This window comes from Panthera tigris, chromosome F2 (assembly GCF_018350195.1).
Source record: "Panthera tigris isolate Pti1 chromosome F2, P.tigris_Pti1_mat1.1, whole genome shotgun sequence".
Taxonomy (NCBI): Eukaryota; Metazoa; Chordata; class Mammalia; order Carnivora; family Felidae; genus Panthera; species Panthera tigris.
The window spans coordinates 12,030,274-12,049,443 of record NC_056676.1 but is presented as its reverse complement, the minus strand read 5'-3'; the positions used below and the strand labels follow the sequence as shown (position 1 = coordinate 12,049,443).

The 19,170-nt window shown below is 43.1% G+C and overlaps 1 protein-coding gene and 1 long non-coding RNA gene across 2 annotated transcripts in view; one reads left to right on the top strand and one right to left on the bottom strand.

Moving 5' to 3' along the window:
- RAB2A (RAB2A, member RAS oncogene family) overlaps positions 1-11,418 on the bottom strand; it is an 85,901-nt gene extending 74,483 nt beyond the window's left edge. The window contains exon 1 of the mRNA XM_042973550.1: positions 11,085-11,418. Coding sequence (XP_042829484.1) covers positions 11,085-11,130 — 46 coding nt within the window. The 5' untranslated portion in view covers positions 11,131-11,418. The remainder of the gene's footprint in view (positions 1-11,084) is intronic.
- A 108-nt stretch (positions 11,419-11,526) lies between these two features.
- Positions 11,527-17,518, top strand: LOC122234912. Its single transcript, XR_006212876.1, has 3 exons — positions 11,527-11,807; positions 12,568-12,633; positions 17,326-17,518. It is a non-coding gene; the product is annotated as an uncharacterized LOC122234912 (long non-coding RNA).
- Positions 17,519-19,170: the final 1,652 nt, after the last annotated feature.

Below are 19,170 nucleotides of genomic sequence, written 5' to 3'. Positions count from 1 at the left end.
ATAACCAGAGAGGACTTAGAATAACAGTACAATTAACTCTTGAACATGGGTTTGAATTGTGCGAGTCCACTCATACGTGGATGTTTTTCAATAAATACAGTATAGCACTGTAAATGTATTCTCTTTATAGTTTTCTTAATAACATTTTTACTTTAGCTTCCTTTATCATAAGAATACAGTGTATAATACATGTAACATACAAAAACGTGTTAACTGGCTGTTTACATTATTGGTGAGGCTTCTGGTCAACAGTACGCTATTTGTAGTTAAGTTTCTGGGGAATCAAAAGTTACCTGTGGATTTGACAGTGGGGGTTGGGGGGTGCCCCTAATCTTTATGTCACTCAAGGGTCAACTGTACTGGCCTCCTAGATGCATAGTAATTATTGCTAAAGGTCGACGAATGCTGAAGGAGGAGCTATTCATCAACATTAATAACACTGGGGGGCCTGGGGGCAGCAGAACAAGCGTGAATCCGCCACTTACACTGACATATAAACTAAATAAATGAAAGGAAACAAACTACTGCCACGTGAATTTCAAAGACAGCTATAAAGTTTGAAAAAAACAAAAACCAAAACCTACAGCATTGGTGAACAAGCCTATAGGGTGCGCTCGGCAGGTACTATTCTCATTTTACAAACAGGAAACTCAGGAATTTTAATTAATTGTTCATTTGCACAAATAGGAGTTAGTGGTAGGTATGCTCTTTCCATTAGACTCTTTCTACGTTGTCGTATAAGGAATAGGTGACACTATACATGCTTGGAAAATGTGACCACAGTATTGCTTCCTATGTGGGACACCCTGGGACATGGCAGGACACAGTGCCGGCCTTATCCAAAAGCCCGTGGCAAATGGGCATGCCTGTGATCTACGCCTTGATCCCTGCCCATGTGACTGAACAACGGTGAGGCCTCATAGTATAAATTAATTCAAATTCCATCAATGATTAAATTCTCCTAGTAAAAGCTTCTCAGAATTTTTTAAAATAATATAGCAATGGGCTTTATAAAAAACACAGGCCTTAAAAAAAAAGACAACTTAGTAGGGCTGAAAGAACAAAAATGAGAGTTAACTATCCTGGAGAATGATTTAGATTTGCAGGTAAATCAGAAGATGTGCACGCCTTGCACCCACAGTTCCACCATAAGGTAAATCTCCAGAACGTCAGCATATGTGTTCAAGGAGGCAGGCACAAAAATAATCCACACAGTGTACTGTCTTTTATAACACCACAAACAAGCCGGCCTAAAATTTCCTTAAGGGAAAAGAATGAGAAAATTGTGGTATAGTCAAACAACAGAATATATTTAAAATTAAATCAATAGAATATAATTAAAATTAAACTAATCTAACAATTAATACTAACAAAACAGAGCAAAATACGTTAATACAGACAAGTCTCAAAATAATGCTGAACAAAAACATTTGAGAGCAAGTACACTAAAATTCCATTAACATAAAGTTGAAAAAATACATAAACTATTGTGCACTGTTTACAAATGCATATACACATATGTAATAATCATTTGGAAACCTTTTTAGAAATCATACACACTAAATTCAAGAGAGTGGTTATATCTAGGTACAAAGGGAGGTGCAGGATACACAAGGGGCTTCAACTGTATCTGTAATATTTATTTCCTAAACAAAATAAAATAACAACAAAATAACCCTGATTCCAAAGAAAAAAGGAAAAATGATGAAAAAGTACATACTAGGCAAATATGAATGAAAAAATATTCAAAATATCAAACACTTGCGTACCGAAAATTACACTACCAAATAAACAGTATGTAAACAAAACAAAACAAAACAAACACCCCACAGCACGTAAAAAAGTAGAGGGTAACTTAATGACCAAGAATAACTAACTCTTCAGCGAGATGTAAAGACCTGAGCCATATACACCTTACAAATTAGCGGTGAAATTTGCTGGGGGGGGGGAGGGAATCAATCTAACAGAACATAAAAAAAAAAAAAAATCCATTCTCATACTAGATGTTAACATCTACCTCAAGACTCAAGAAACTATTAAGAATATACAAACAGCAAGTCTGATCTAATGAACACGTATGGAACCCTGAACCTACAACATACACAATACACTTTTCAAGCACACACAGAATATGCATACACACTGACCAAGTACCTGGCTACAAAATTGGCCTCAAAAACTGAAAAATCAACGCACATAGTCTACACGCTGTTACCTATATGAAATAAAGTCAGAAATTGATAATAAAAAGATTGTCGGGGTGCCTGGGTGGCTCAGTCGGCTAAGCGTCTGACTCTTGATTTCAGCTCAGGTCACGGTCCTACAAATCATAAGATCGGATCCAGTTGGGCTCTGCGCTGACAGCATGGACGGAGCCTGCTTGGGATTCTCTCTCTCTCTCCTGCTCGCACTCTGTCTCTCAAAATAAAATAAATTTGAGTAAAAAGGGGGAGGGCGGCTGGGTGGCTCAATCGGTTAAGTGTCTGACTCTTGATTTTGGCCCAGGTCATGATCTCACAGTCCCGGGATCAAGCACTGTGCTGAGCTCCACACTGGGCCTGGAGCCTGCTTGGGATTCTCTCTCTCTCTCCTGCTCGCACTCTGTCTCTCAAAATAAAATAAATTTGAGTAAAAAGGGGGAGGGCGGCTGGGTGGCTCAATCGGTTAAGTGTCTGACTCTTGATTTTGGCCCAGGTCATGATCTCACAGTCCTGGGATCAAGCACTGTGCTGAGCTCCACACTGGGCCTGGAGCCTGCTTGGGATTCTCTCTCTGCCCCTCCCCTGCTCATGTACACTCACTCTCCCTCTCAAAATAAATAAACTTAAAAAAAATAATAATCTATTTTTAAAAAGCCAAAAACCAAAAAACACACATCCCTAATTATCTCAAGGATTGAAAGAGAAGCCATGAGAGGAAAACATTTCTGAGTGACCTGTTCTCTAAGACTTGTTTACAGTTTTTCTTAGATTCCTATGGGCACTCCTTAAATTATTATCAAAACTTCTTTTCTGGAGCTAGTTGGAGAAGGTCTCTGTTCCTTATAATCAAACAGGTCCTCCCAGAACAAAACTCTATAGAGTCTTTCTAAGTCATTACTGGACTTGAATGGTCATGTAGACTAGACTAAGCAAAGCTGCTAAAAACACAGGTATCTGGAATAAAATAGATCTTGATAAACAATTTTGGATCTTGTTAAAACAATGCTGACAAAGTAAGGAACTTTCCGTAAGAAAATGTCTGTACACATGCAAACAAATATACTAAGCGCAAGAAAACACCAACACAAGTTAGGAAAGAAACAATTCAAGTCAACTCCTCGAAGTTATCAGCTGGCCACGAACTAGCAAGCTAAGCGGGGATCTGGGGGAGAAAAAGACCAACATATTAGGGCACACGGAAGACAAAACAATTATTTTTGCTATGCCAGCATTACTCAAACGCTACACAGCACTGCCAAGTTTGTGATACTTTTTCAATGCACATGGGGAAATTATGGTAACATTCAGAGAGCAGAATAAAAAGATGAGATAGTAACTATTTCTTATTCAAGTCAGTATTATATATATTATTTATTCATTCCATTTTCTAGATGAGGACACCAAGGTAGATTAAGGATGTAGCCCAAGCTCATACAGCTGGTAAGGAGCACAGACGGGATTTTATTCTTGTTTTATATAGGATTTTATGGTTGTTTTACCTTTTCTCCCTGTTTTGTATGAGCGGAGGTGGCATCTGGTTTAGTAAAGGGGACCGAGGGACTATGTCCTCCCACAGCAACTCAATAAACCCAGAAGTTGGTAAGCCAACAAAAGAAGTCTGATAGAGGTCATTTGTGGGAATCAAGAAATACATATGATATGAAAGAGCACAGACTCTGGAGTCAGAAAGACCTGGGTTCAAATTCCAAATTCCAGCTTAGTCAGTTACTAGCTGTGTGATATGACAATTAGTTTCCCTTTCCTCACCTGTAAAATGGAGCGTTCATCATGGATATTACTGCTCAGATTCAATGAGTTATGTTAGAAAAAGTCTCATATGTGTAAATATACTGATTGTATATTTACATTCTTCCCATCACACTGTGGTCTTTTAAAGAGGAATCAGAGGAACAATGCCTTTCAAGACCCACTATCAGAAATAAATCAACATGTGTATATCTACTTTTATAAAAAGTAATGCATACTATCATTAACATAAATGAGAAGGGTTCTCTCTGCACTGCTTAGTACGTGCCCACTTCAAAAGGTGTATACAAAGTCAAGTATTAATGTTGCTTTTGACTTCAATTTAATTTTCTCCTTAGCCCTCTATGGTAGGCAGAATAAGGCCACTCCCCACACACAAAGAAATGTACACCCTAATCCCTAGAAACTGAGAGTGAATATGTTACTCTAGTGGCAAAGGGCACTTTGCAGATGTGATTAAAATTACAGACTTTGAGATGAGATTATCCTGGATTATCCAGACGGATCCAATCTAACCACACAAGATTTTACAGGCAGAGAACCTTCACGGGCTTCGGTCAGAGCAGAGAGATGGGATGACCCAGGAAGAGTCAGAAAGATGCAACCCTGGAAGGAGGAGGCCTGCTGTTGCTGGGCTTGAAGACGGAGGAGGGGGGTGGGGGGAGGGGCCCAGGAATGTGGGTAGGTGGTGGGCTCTAGAAGCTGGGAGCGGCCGTCAGACAGCCAGCAAGAGTATGGAGATCTCAGGCCCACAGCTGCAAGAAAGGATACTCCACCAACAACCTGAAGGAGCAAGACCCTCAAGAAGGGAACCCAGCCCCGCTGAAACCTTGATGTCAACCTGGCGAGAAACATGTCAAGACTTCCGACCTATGCTGACACGCACGTGAACTTCTGCAGAACTTTAGAAGTGGAAGATAAATTTGTGTTCTCTGAGCTGCTTTAATGTGTGGTGGTTTGTTATGGTAGCAACACAAAACTAATGTCCCTTCTCTCTCCCATTTGAATAAAACCACCCCAAATTTTAATATAAATGCCCTTAAATCCTTTTTGAAACCAAAATAAATGGTCCAAGGCATGTAGCCAACCCAGTAGAGGCTACCTAGCACACATTCATGACGTTCTGTGCCAGGCACTGTCTTGTGCCCGCAGCATGCATCCATCAATATTCATTTTCTTCCTTACTTCCTCAGATTTGACTGGAAACACAGTAACTGTCAGCTATACCTGAAAACAGGAACGCTTGGGAGAGCAAACTGGGAGGAACTTAAAGAGCTACACCGCAATTACGAAGACTAAAAACTTCTAAGAGGTGGAGGTATGGGAAGAAATACATAAATAACTTGCCCCAAACGATGCAGCTCAGTTTTTTTCATTTACAAAATGGTAACCTCCTGTATTCCTGACAGAATAGAAAATGAAAAGCTTTTGATATCATATACAAACTATAAAGAGTGTGAAGAATTGCTCATGAGAATCTACTACATAGTGCGGTGAAGAATTCCATATAAATTCAGCCTGGATATACCTTAGGGATTAACTTAAAATTCCAGAAAGCAAAAAATCTGATAATAAAAAAAGAGAATAAATTCTACAAAAACAGACACAAAAGGCTCATGACAGACTTGCAGAGAAATGTCACAGTACTACCACTAAAAAATAGCCCTTTTAAAAAATATAGATGTATAGATGTCTGCGAATGCCAGCTGGTGCAGCCACTCTGGAAAACAGTATGGAGGTTCCTCAAAAAACTAAAACTAGAACTACCCTACGACCCAGCAACTGCACTACTATGTATTTATCCAAGGGATCCAAGTGTGCTGTTTCGAAGGGACACATGCACCCCCATGTTTATAGCAGCACTATCAACAATAGCCAAAGTAAGGAAACAGCCCAGATGTCCATCGATGGATGAATGGATAAAGAAGAAGTGGTGTGTATACACACACACACACACACACACACACACACACACACACACACACAAAATGGAGTATTACTTGGCAATCAAAAATGAAATCTTGCCATTTGCAACTACATGGATGGAACTGGAGGGTATTATGCTAAGTGAAATTAGAGAAAGACAAATATGACTTCACTCATATGAGGACTTTAAGAGACAAAACAGATTAACATAAGGGAAGGGAAACAAAAATAATATAAAAACAGGGAGGGGGACAAAACAGAAGAGACTCATAAATATGGAGACCAAACAGAGGTTTAAGGGAGGGGTTGTGGGAGGGAGGATGGGATAAATGGGTATGGGGCACTAAGGAATCTAATTCCTGAAATCATTGTTGCACTATATGCTAACTAATTTGGATGTAAATTAAAAAAAATAAAAAATAAAATGAAAATAAATAAATAAAAAAACACGTAGATATCCAGGGGCACCTGGGTGGCTCAGTCGGTTGCATGTCCATCCAACTCTTGATTTCAGGTCAGGTCGTGGGATCCAGGGTCGTGGAATCGAGCCACACGTTGGGCTCTACGCTGATCTCTCTCCCTCTGCCCCCCCCACTCGTGCTCTCTAACAAATAAATGTATGTATGTATGTATGTCTGGGACTCACTGCAGATCTTCTAAAACGGCATGTCCAAGGATAAGACCCAAGTTGTCTGAGTTGAGAAATACTGCAGGAATTAAAACGGGAGTGACCACATGTGGGTGATAGCAGAGGGAATCCAGCATCTTTCTGTCAGGTGTCTTTTATTTCCAAGTGAAGAGTAGCTGGCATGTATTGTAAAACGTGCAAATAAACAAAGCTGATGAAATCAAATGGGAAAGTTTCATGGAGAAAGTTAGAAAGGGGGACAAGAGAGGTCAGTCTGTGGCTGCATCTTTTGTAGCAAAGGACACAGCCTCACGGACCGGGATGAGCAGAGAATAACGAAACGGAGCAAGCACAGCTGGGCCAGAGTGAGGAAAACAGCTGAGCTGGCAAAGTAAGGATCTGCTCAAAAAACCAGCAAAATTACTGGCTACTGCAAGAGGCGGCGAACCGGCAAGATGAAACGAGGGAGAGGGAGCCGTGGGGCAGATAAAGGAGAAAATTAATTTCATGTTGGAGCCAGGGGCAGGAACAGAATCAGAACGAAGGGGACAAGAGCACTGAGGAAGAAGAGAGGGGCATTATTTGAGATGAGGCGGTGACAGGTTCACCAGGAGAGGACACCAGGACTATGGCCTTTATGGTTCAATAAAAAGTCTCAGGAGCAATATAAAAGTTAGGGGAAGCAAGCAGCAAACAAACCAATTAGGAGAGAAAAGGAAAGGGCTCGTCAAAAATCTTGAAAGACCACAAATAACATGTATAAAACAACAATTTAAGTAGACCAGAATACACTGTCTAATTTCTCGATGATGTTGAAAGGTATGTTTCAGACATGTTTCAGCTTTCTCATTTAATAAAACTAACACAGCTAAAAACAGGCAAAACCAAACAATACAGAGATCCACAAGCTACACAACTACGAAGACAGGCAAGGAAGCTAATGAAAGCCTGGGAATAGAAACAGTGGGTGATGACGATCTGTATTTCTTTAGCATGGGTGTATAATTTATTACTGTTCCTTAAAGCTATTAAACTGTGAGGGTGCCGGGTGTCGGTTAAGCATCCAACTCTTGACTTCGGCTCAGGTCATGACCTCACGGTTGTGGGATTGAGCCCTGCGTCGGGCTCCACGCTGGGTGTGGATCCTGCTTAAGATTCTCTCTCTCTTTACCTCTGTCCCTCTCCGGCTCATGCACACTCTCTCCCTCTCATAATACCTACTGTGGTGATCACTGTGCGATATACACATAAGCAAAATCATTATGTTCTACACCTAAAACTAATACAATGTTGTAGGTCAATTATATCTCAATTTAAAAAATACATTCAGATGACATTGATAATGTGCAACCAGGCTGCTCTTATTTACTTTCTTATATAGCACCTGTCCTTAAAAAGATTTTAAGGAAAAACAAAAAAAGCACATGGGAGTGGGGAGCAGGGGGAACAAACGATGAAGGAAGAGTGCAGGGGAAGAGTATGACGCAACAGGGAGCAATGGGGTTTGTTAACAATCTTAGAAGAACGGATGAGTAAGAAGGGGTCAGGTGGAAAAGCTGTGACCTTTCTTTTCATCTTTTTGGGGGTACGGGGAGGTATTTGAGATAGAACACAACTGGGTTTGTGCTTTGTGTGCCTAGTTGAGTGGCATGGAAGAGGTGGGTTAGTGATGAGGTTAAAAAGGTAGGCAGCGGCCAGCATTTTAGGAGCAACAATCAAAGCTTTATTATAATTTTTTTCTTTTTCCACATTTGGTAATTATCTGATTATGCTATCAGGCCAGGCTTGTTAAAACCCAATTTCCACCTTATACCTAGATTTAAATGACACATTTTCCTAAATGACTTTTCAGGAACAAGACACTGCCAATGAAAAATTTTAAAGCTCTATTTTAACTGCGTTTGGCCACAGAGTAAGAAAACAATTTCAACAGTATCATCATCACGTAAAAAGTTTTAAGAAAATCTCTTCTATGAAAAGGGACTTCTGAAAGACAAAATGTGCATGGTACTTTCACATTTGTCCTCATTTTATCTCATTACCGAGAGAAGGAAAGGCTAAAAATGACCATTTATCACAAACTAGGGAAAGTGAAAAACAGGAAAAGTAGCGATTTCCTTCATTCTAAGATATGTATTTTTCAGACTACAACTTATATAAAAATCAGGATAGATATCACACTACTGATTTAACATCATCTTTTTTGTGGGAAGGGCCACATTAAATGTATTTTATAACTATGCATATATTTTGAATTAAGGAAACATAGTAAAGGATTTCGGCCAAAGTCAATTAAAAAGGGGGCAAAATCGGGCAAAAAAACCACCCTGCAGTCAAGTTACTAATGTGTATTAACATGAACCTAGCGGCCTGTCTGCCTATTCTTTCCCTAATTTAACGAAATGTACAGGGCCTTCCTTCCACTAGGCCCTTCCTGAAATGCAAAGCTATACTTAAACATCTTCTCTGCCCTCTAGAAGTACATAATCAAATACAGATGACTACAGAAGCATCTATGAAACAGTCTGGCATTAATATCAGAAAAATATGAAGTGTGACACATCCAGATAAGGAGCAGAAGTCATTGCCAGCCAGGATACCAGAAAAAACCTGAGACATCAAAAGAGCTTAACATATGTGAAAGCATTATGGGAGACCTGGGTTAGACTTTGAAGGACTGATAGAATTTCCACAGAGAAGGCACTCCAAGCAGAGGGAGCAGTAGGAACCAGGAAAGAGCACAGAAATCATCCACTGGGCCTCACTGGCAGAAGGTAAGAATAGTGGGAAAGAAGGCTAGCAAAGTAAAGGGAGGCTAAAATGTGGAGTTCCTGGAAGGTCAACTAAAGAATGTGAGCAGACAACAGTCTCCCCTAACAGCCAGGTTTCAGGAATATTAACCTGACAGTAAACTGCGGAGACTGGAGTGGGGAGAAAGTACTGCTGCATAGTCCAGAGTCAAGTATTCGGGGCCTGAAGTCGGTGAGGACGATAGCCAAAGTCAAGAAAGGAATGTCTTCCCTTTAAACCGCCTGGGGTTGTTTTTGAATGAGGGCAATTCCAAGAGCACAGAGCACCAGCTTGCTAATCTGCGCAGCTCCACGACTCCCGGCACAACACCCCACGCACAGTAGATGCTCAATAAACAAGCTGAAGGAAGGCAACCTGCAAAGGCTAATTTGCTAATATGCTAAATGTCCATAATCACTCTTCTTTCTACTTTTCGCATTCATATAGTTACTTCATCTCCAACTTGGGTTTACAGCCTAAATAAAAATACTCCAATAGGTGTTGGACCCAATTACTTCTCCTTCAAAATACGCGACAGCTTTTTAAAAGTATGTAAACTCGCTACTGAGCATTTGCAAAACACTGCTCTACCCAGGACTTTACACAGAAAACCATCCAGACTCCATAAAGACACATATCAAAAGATCTTGCTAAAAAGGAGTATTTATAGCAGCAAGTTTTTCTTTTAGGCCACAATCAACATGCTTCTTGTCTAAGTGAATTTGCTACATCACTAGTGCAACCACAAACTGCTGCTTACATTTCCAAAGTTGTGCAAAGGGCCCAAAGTTGTGCAAGAGTCCTCACTGAAATCAGACTCTGGTATATAAATAGTTATAACACCTGAACAAGCCTTGGTTTTATTATTAGATTCAAAGTAATGCCAAAATCACAAGTATTAAAAAAATATGTTACGAGTTTATTTGTCTGTGAAATATACTCGGAGGTTATTTCAAGTGAAAATAGCTGAATTTCTTTCTGCTTCAAATGTACATCAGGTCATCTGAAAATTGGCAGTCGTGACCCTGCCCCTGATATACCCAAGAAATCAGTGTCCCTGACACACACAGGCACACGCACGCAAGCACACACCCAGAGCACTGAACGGCCTTGCATCACTATCTGATAACCCCAGTTTACACGTGGCAAAAGTCGACAGAACTTTCACGCTTTAATGACCTCGAAAGGGATTCCCCAGCCGCCCAGGTAATGGAACGTGACTTACTCTGACTTGGGATTTGAGTGTGTTAAAAAAAAACCAAATTTTAAAAAAATGTTCTGTTCTCTCTTTCTCAGCTGGCTGTCCCACAGCACGAGCAGTTTGCCCAGCCCCTGACAGATGTATGTAGGCTGAAGAAGGTGGGACCGATCAGGAAACCCAAGACCCTCCTCCCATCACCTCCTCTGCCTCCCTTTTTCTCTCCCGAGGGCGGCGAAGAGGCCCAAGGTGAGGGGCGGCCAAAGAGTGCAATCATCTAAGTCAGGCCCTGGCGGTCCTCGGCTGGGCCGTTCCCAGATCTTGAGTCGCAAACGGCTGCCGAGGCCCCCGGCTGCAGGGCAGCCCGGGGCGGGGGCCGCGGCCCGGGCCTGGCCAGGCCGCGGCCGCTCGCAGTGCCCACGTCACCAGCTCCAGCACTGCGGAAATGGAGCGGCGCGGCCGGGAGGGAGGCGCCGGGCGGCGTTGGCGCCCGCGCCGCTGCCAGACGCCGTTTACCCCTGAGCCCGGGCCCGGAGGCCGCCGACACCCGCCCGGCCGCGCCCCAGGCCCTCACCTGTGTCGCCGATGATGATGTACTTGAAGAGATAGGCGTACGCCATGGCCGCGGCCGCTCGGTGCCAGGGCACACGGCTCCTCCTCCTGCTACTGCTCCTCCTCCTCCTCCGCGCCCCTCACCCCGGCGCCGCTCGGCCTCGAAACGCCAGGCCCCGCCCGCCGCAGCCGTCACCGTCAGCCGCCGGGAGTGAGGGGCCGAGAGGAAGCCGGACAAACTGACACTCGCAGAGCCGATTGAGACAGCACCCGACCGAGCTCCCTCGAACAATAACAGCCGCCGCGGCGCCTCCGCCCCGCCTCCGCGTCGACCCGGAAGTGCTGCGGCCGCCGGCGCCGCCGGAGGAAAGAGGAGGAGCCCCGCACGCCGGGCGCGCCCCGCCGGCCGGAGCCCCGCCCAGCCAGAGCCCCGCCCCGCGCCGCCGGAGCCCCGCCCAGCGCCGAGCCGGCCGCGCCCGTCCTCCCGGTCCGCCCCGAGCCGGGGGAGGCCGGGCGCCGGTCGTTCAGGCACGTTTGAGCGGGCGACCCCGGCGGCCGGGAGACCCAGGGGGAGGGGAGGGAAGTGGAAGGTTCGGTTCCGTCGCCGCGACGCGCATGGGCGCCGCGTCCTTCCGCCCTGCGGTGGGGGCGCGGGGCACGTTGTGGGAAGGCGGAGGTCGCGTTCCGTGCCGGGCCCGGCTTTGGGCCTGTGGAAAGGTGTTTTGAGAACGCGGGAGCCGCCGGGGTGGGTGGAAGGGCGACGGTATTTCCGTCTGGGGGTCGGGGGCCTGACGGTGAAAGTGGAATTTTTTGTAAATTAGAGAATGTGAAGAAAATTATGGTATGCCCCTATGGTGGAATATTACGGCTCTTAGAACAAAGCCTGGCAAGCAAAAACACGGCACAGAAATCGGTGTATACATGTATGTTTATATTCTGCGTAGTATTTATATAGAAGATATTCAGTGTAACAATTATATGCTAAATATGTCCGTATATTTATAAATTGTATTTTATTGTTTTATAGATAACGCGTATATTTCTACCATTGTGTTAAAGAAAATAAAAAGGCAAGAAAACACTGAAATACCCGTATGTGGGTAGTCACACCGAGAGGAAACACAACTGGTTCCAAGGGGAGGACGGATGGGAATGGAGGAAAGAGTTACTTTTCTCTGAATTTTTCATGTGCAGTGTGACCTTTCTGGCAGTGTTCTGAATTACCTATTGAAAAAACAGGTTTTTTAAGAAGTGTATTTTGAGAGAGAGCGTGCACGAATGGGAGAGGGACAGAGAGAGAATCCCCAGCGGATTCCACACTTGTCAGCGCAGAGCCAGATGCTGGGCTTGAGATCATGACCTGAGCTGAAATCAAGAGTGGGACACGTAGCTGTCTGAGCCGCCCTGCCACCCCGAAAAAATACATTTAAAGGAAAAAGCGAAGGAGCTTTTTTGCTCGTTCCACTAACCTTTATTGAGTCCGTGTTCTGTTTCTGTATTGCTAGGCATCGTAACTGAAGGCAGACCCTGTTCTAAAGGAGCACAGTTTTGGAAGAAGAGGAAGCGTCAGGGTAGGTTGCCTAGAGAACTTTGAACCAGGAACATGAATAATGAGTAAGAGCTTGCCAAAAGGACAAAAGTTTGGGAATGGGAACTGAAGGCACAAAGGAGCACAGCGTGCAAAGTTCGTGGCTCTGTTGAAAGAATTTAAAGTTGTGCCCGGAAGCTCGTTCACTAACCCATATCCTCTGATGTTGGCAGTGGAAGGACAGTCGTCGCGGGGGGAAAGTCCCTGGGATTTAGTGGTCCTGGTTCTCCCTTTGGGGATCTCTCACTATGTAATTCTACGGACCCCTTCATGCTGAGCCGGCTGTGGCTGGTTGCTTACAAATACCTGGTTTTGGGGCGCCTGGGTGGCGCAGTCGGTTAAGCGTCCGACTTCAGCTCAGGTCACGATCTCGCGGTCCGTGAGTTCAAGCCCCGCGTCGGGCTCTGGGCTGATGGCTCAGAGCCTGGAGCCTGCTTCCGATTCTGTGTCTCCCTCTCTCTCTGCCCCTCCCCCGTTCATGCTCTGTCTCTCTCTGTCCCAAAAATAAATAAAAAACGTTGAAAAAAAAAATTAAAAAAAAACCAAATACCTGGTTTGAATGGCCTCATCAAGTATGAACTCCCAGGTTGTTTTTGGAGTATTTGGAGGGGATTTAACTAAAGTTTCAGGGACAGCACCCAAGAATTTGACACGATGGACACCTGGGTGGCTCGGCAGGTTGAGCATCCGACTTTGGCTCGAGTCAGGATTGATCTCACGTTCGTGAGTGTGAATCCCACATCGTGCTCTGATGTCAATGCAGAGCCCACTTCAGATCCTCTGTCCCCTTCTCTCTCTGCCCCTGCCCTGTTCACACTCTCTCAGAAATGAATAGACGTTAGAAAAAAATTTTGACATGAAAAGTTACCCGGCATTGCATAAACTGGTTCACACTCATTTTTACTTTAGGAAAGGGGAGGTCCCTGCCCGAGGCCTCCAGGTTCAAGAGGCCGTTTTGTCCTTCCCATCTGAGTGCCTTCACTCAGGTCTTTCATGGGTGGTGGACATCTAGAATGTCTCCTCCTTCCGGGAGAGACTCAGTTGCTTTCTACTCTCGGAGGCGTGGCCTTTAGAAACAGCCTCAACAGGAAAGCTCTGTCAGGGTGACACAAAAGCTGAGCATCCTTACGAGTCCGAAGCATTCCCATACTGTTAGAGGAGGGGAGTTGCTGGAGAAGTCACTGGGGCCAGGTCACGCAGGGTCTCGTAGCCATGTGAGTATGCATGTGGTGCTTTACCAGATGGACACAGGGGAAACAGGAGAAAGAAGATCAGAGTTGAGTGTGTAAAGAAATCAGAGAAGTGAAGGCACAGCTATAGAGGCGGTGCACTGTAAAAACAGAAACTTAGGAAGCCTGGCCTGTGACGCTGCCATAACTTGTGAAAAATCATTTGGCCTCTTAGAGCTCCCTTCCCCACTTGTGCTCTGTCTCTGTCACTCTCAAAGATAAATAAACATTTGAGGGGCGCCTGGGTGGCTCAGTCGGTTAAGCGGCCGACTTCGGCTCAGGTCACGATCTCGCGGTCCGTGAGTTCGAGCCCCGCGTCAGGCTCTGTGCTGACAGCTCAGAGCCCGGAGCCTGTTTCAGATTCTGTGTCTCCCTCTCTCTGACCCTCCCCCGTTCATGCTCTGTCTCTCTCTGTCTCAAAAATAAAACGTTAAAAAAAATGTTTTTTTAGAATAAAAAAAAGATAAACATTTGAAAAAATTATAAATAAATACATACATACATAAAAAGTGAAGGAGTTAAGTGTTAAAGGGCTATTCCAAAGTCTGAAGTCCAATTTTATGTCTATCCAACCTCCAGGTCTGAAGCTACCTGTAAAGCCTCAGTAATCCTTCTCTCATGACAACGTCAGGGCCACGTGAATCAATGCGTATTGTTCTTGCACAGGACTGACGTGCATTACTCCACTGCTAAGATGCACAGAAGTAATGATCACTTGCTACCTAGCAGTATAATCTAATGCAAAGAACAAAGACTCGATTTTCAAGTCTTTCTTTGGGCCTCATTTTCCTTATCTGGAATATGTAGATAATAGTTGCCTCACAAAGTCAATTTAGGATCGAATAAGATGTTCTATGTGAACATATTTTATAAATTATGAAAAATATATACTTAACACATAACTCTTAGTATTGCATAAGTATTTAAAATTGCCGTGAGGGACTAAAGGCGTAGTCAATTTATAACTTCATATTTTAAAAGTCACTTCCATTCCATGCTCTATTTTATGTCTCTACCTTTATTTTTTTCCCCACATGTAATTCATCATGTTTTGTTGTATTTTCTCATATGCCTATATGCTATCTTAAATCCTCTTTGAAACGATACAGAGTATAAGTAAAAATAATAGAAACTTCATATGAAACATTTTATTTAGCCTCCAAAATCCGAAAACATTTTTCAAGAAAATTCCTCAGGCAGAATGATATAAATAAACCTCTTTCTCCCTAAGTAGTGGTATACTTCCTGGGATTTTCCATTCAGTTTGATTATCAGCTATTTCGCTCCTTTGAGAATGAATTCTGATAACGTCATCTCTCAGTCGTGCATCATATATGGTCTGAAGATCAAAACCATGAAATTTAAAGATTGTTAAACCACATTTTCTAAGGTCTCCTCATTGAAGTTCTCCATGACGTTTTTTTTTTTTTATAACAGTTTTTTTTAATGTTTATTTTTTGAGAGACAGAGCATGAGCAGGGGGAGGGGAAGAGAGAGAGAGAGGGAGTCACAGAATCTGAAGCAGGCTCCAGGCCCTGAGCTGTCAGCACACGGCCCGAGGTGGGGCTCGAACTGACGAACTCTGAGATCATGACCTGAGCCGAAGTCGGACGCTTAACCGACTGAGCCATCCGGGCACCCCAACATGACATTTTAAAATACAGTGTTAAATCGGAATTTCGCATTTACCATTCCCCACCACACTTTTCGTGTGTTTAAATTTTCTCTGGTTTTGATTGCTCTCAGACTGTGGAAGGAGGGGGAGCTGTGAAGTGGTTTGGATGGGAGAGGGGTGGTTAGAAATACTGTAATCCACAGGTTCTTTAGTTTCCATGGCCCCTTAGCTAGTCCTTGATTGCACTCAGAGGCTCTGTGATCCTCAACAAATTGTATGCAAAATGTTGTATGTATTTGCATATGTGTAATTTCATGAGAGAGATTCTTGCACAGGTCCATGACCCAGAAATAATTAAGAACTACTGTGAAATATTTTCTTTCAGCCATTTTTAAATGCCATGATGGAACTAATTTTCCAGCAAATACTTAATATTTATTAAGTATTACTGAGCTTAATAAGCTCAGTGGCAGTGTTGGAAAAAGAAAGAAGTAGGTTCAAATCCTGATTTTACTATTTATCAGTTGATAAATTGATAGATAAATTACTAACCGCTCTAGGCCTTAGCTGAGATGACACAAAGTGTCTAGCACAATGTCACGTTCATAGTAGACATTAAATAAGCACATTATTTCCCCTTTTCTTTCATCCTCTCCCAGTCTCTCACCTCTAACCTCTCACTAAGGATGGTTAGGAGTTACATGAGCCCAAAGTAGATTAGTCCCCTTGCGCGAAGCCGTGGATAGCTTTGGCCTACAAAGCCTACAGGAGAGGTAATGTATCATTTTAGAGGACAGAATTTTGTTCTGGGAAATGAGAGTACGTTTTTACAGAGGGAGAGCCATTTAAGTTGGGCCTTAAAGGGCATCATCATCTTTCATAGTGATTGCTGTACCTGAGTCATTTCAGATACTCCAACAGCCCTCTCCTTTGTACTTTGCTCCCTTTATCCACCTCATCTGCCATTTATATCCTAGTTGGGGGCGGACTTAATATTCCCTGTTTCATTTTCTATTTGTGGCCTCTTCGTGACCACTTGTCAAAGCCAGAAATGACTATTTTCTCTCTTCCACTCCATTCTGCTCATCTTTCAAAAGCTTAATTGAAGAGTACACATTTAATGATCACAAATTAATATCCCCAGTCAATGCGTGTGTAGGTGTTTGAAGAAACTTTCTTTTATGTGTAGGCTATTCTTTTTTCCAGTGGACTGATCATTTGTAATAGGAAGGACGTAATAAGTGCACAGACAAGAGGAACAGTGAATATTGGAATAATAATAAGCTTATGTTATAAAATAGTAGCTTAAAAAGTATAACTACATAGAATAATTTAATAATTAATCTTTAAAAAACTTTAAACTGAGTTAAAACCCAGGGTAGTGTTCTTAATTAACTACTTTTCTAAGTCCTTTACATCTGCCTCATGCTTTCAGCAGAGAAAGTGGTGTAGAGACAGCCCAATGTTGAATTCCAGGAGGCCTTTGTCTTCTCTGCCACTAACTGGCTGCTTTTGAGAAAATTCTCTTCAAACTTTTTGTCATCTGTTCAACAGAGATAATAATTCTGGTCGCTTACATAATGAACTTGCAGAGAGGTAGATGCAAGAACACTCTGAAAAGCATGTCATTACCAGGAGTAAGTATATATGCCAAATTGCAGGTGAATGATTTTTTGCAAATGTATATAAGCATAATAAAACACCACCTCCTACAGAGCCATATACCATCAGCAGTGTGTTATTACCTGCAATGTTAGTTTTTTGGTCAGCAGAGACTAGAGCATGAAATTGCTTCAAACCCTTCTCTCCATTTGTCTCTAATGTGTTCCAGGTCCCGGGTTAATTGGTAGGTGTTCCTTGTTTTGGAAAAGTTGGGTTTGGAATGAGAACAGGGACGCATGAAGAGTTTGGCTCACATTGGCTGAAGACAGAACCGCTCCCTGTCCCATGAGTGCTTCCATTTCTTTTCATCTTGCTCCCTAAAGGTCTTCAAATTTTGAAAAAGAGAAATCCATTTTCTCTCCATTGTTGAAGAAATGATAAGCTAGCTGTGTCCCAGTGGGAGATGTGGACACAGAAAACCTTCTGTCACTGATGTCTTTTGAGTGAGAAGGGATCTTAAAAATTAAGTGGTGCAGGGAATTATGAGATCACATTTCAACCCTCTGCTGTCTCCCCCTCCCACCTGTGTAATTTTTATCTCTGCTTCTCACAATCTCACTATTAGAAATTTCAACATATGGACAGAGGAAAATGATCACCACAGAATCATATTTCACTTGTAATCTAGAGAAAACAGAAGTGTATTTCCCCAAAGTAATTTTTAAAAATAAAAGGGGGCACCTGGGTAACTCGCTTGGTTAAGTGTCCAACTTCAGCTCAGGTCATGATCTCGCAGTTCGTGGGTTTGAGCCCCGGGTCAGTCTCTGTGCTGACAGCTCAGAGCCTGGAACCTGCTTCAGATTCTGTGTCTCCCTCTCTTTCTGCCCCTCCCCTGTGCACACTCTGTCTCTCTCTCTCTCAAAATAGATTAAAAAAAAAAAAAAAAAATTAAAAAAGAGAAAAAAATAAAAAAGTTATTATGGGTCACCTGGCTGGCTCAGTTGGAAGAGTGTGTGACTCTTCATCTCGGGGTCATGAGTTTGAGCCCCACATTGGTCTAGAGATGACTTAAATAAATAAAATTAAAAAAATAAAATAAAAGTTATTAAAAGAATAAATATGTTCTTCAAAATTTAGATTATACCTAAAGGCTCATATTAAAAAACTTGCAAGGCTATGGGGCACTTGAGTGGCTGAGGCAGTTAAGTGGCTGACTCTTAGATTCAGCTCACATCATCATCTCACAAATGGAATCGAGCCCCACATCAGGCTCTGCGCTAATGCGGAACCTGCTGGACTTCTGTCTCTCTCCCTCTCTCCTGGCCCCTCCCCCCATCTTTCTCAAATCAATCAGTCAATCAATAAACTTAAAAATCTGCAAGGCTAATGATTTAGGTTTGTGCCAAGAATTACTGCTGCACTTCTGCTCTTTTAAATTCTCAACTTGGGGAATCTAGGGATCGATTCTCAAGAACGTCTTCAAATAAACATAATGAGAAAGTACAGTACAACCTTAAAACAGCAATAAACATTTATTGTCGTACAATTTTTGTGCATTAGAAGTCTAGGAGCAGCTTAGCTGGGTGGTTCTGGCTTGGGCTCTCACATGGGGTTGCAGTTCATCTTTCAGTCAAGGCTGCGGTCCTCCGAAGGCTTGGCGGGCTGGAGATCCACTTCCAAGATGGCTCCAGCACTGTTGGCTGTTGGCAGAAGCCCTAGTTCTATACCACATGGACCTTTCCACAGGACTGCTCGAGTATCCTCCACATGGCGGCTGATCACAAGCCCAGAACCCTAATGTCTCCCATGACCCAGCCTCAGAAGTTGTATACCATCAACTTTCACTTCTGGTATATTTTTTTGGTCCCATGGACGCACTGTGATAAAATGTAGGAAAGGACTGCACAGGGCATTCACGCCAGAGGCAGGGGTCACTGAGGGTTATCTTAGAAGTCATCCTAGAAGCATCACAACCTGAAGAAATCAAGAAGTGAAAACAGGAATCTAATAAATGTCTCACTATCTGAAATCAGATACTTTGGGGTCAAATTTGGTCCATTTAACCTATCTGCAA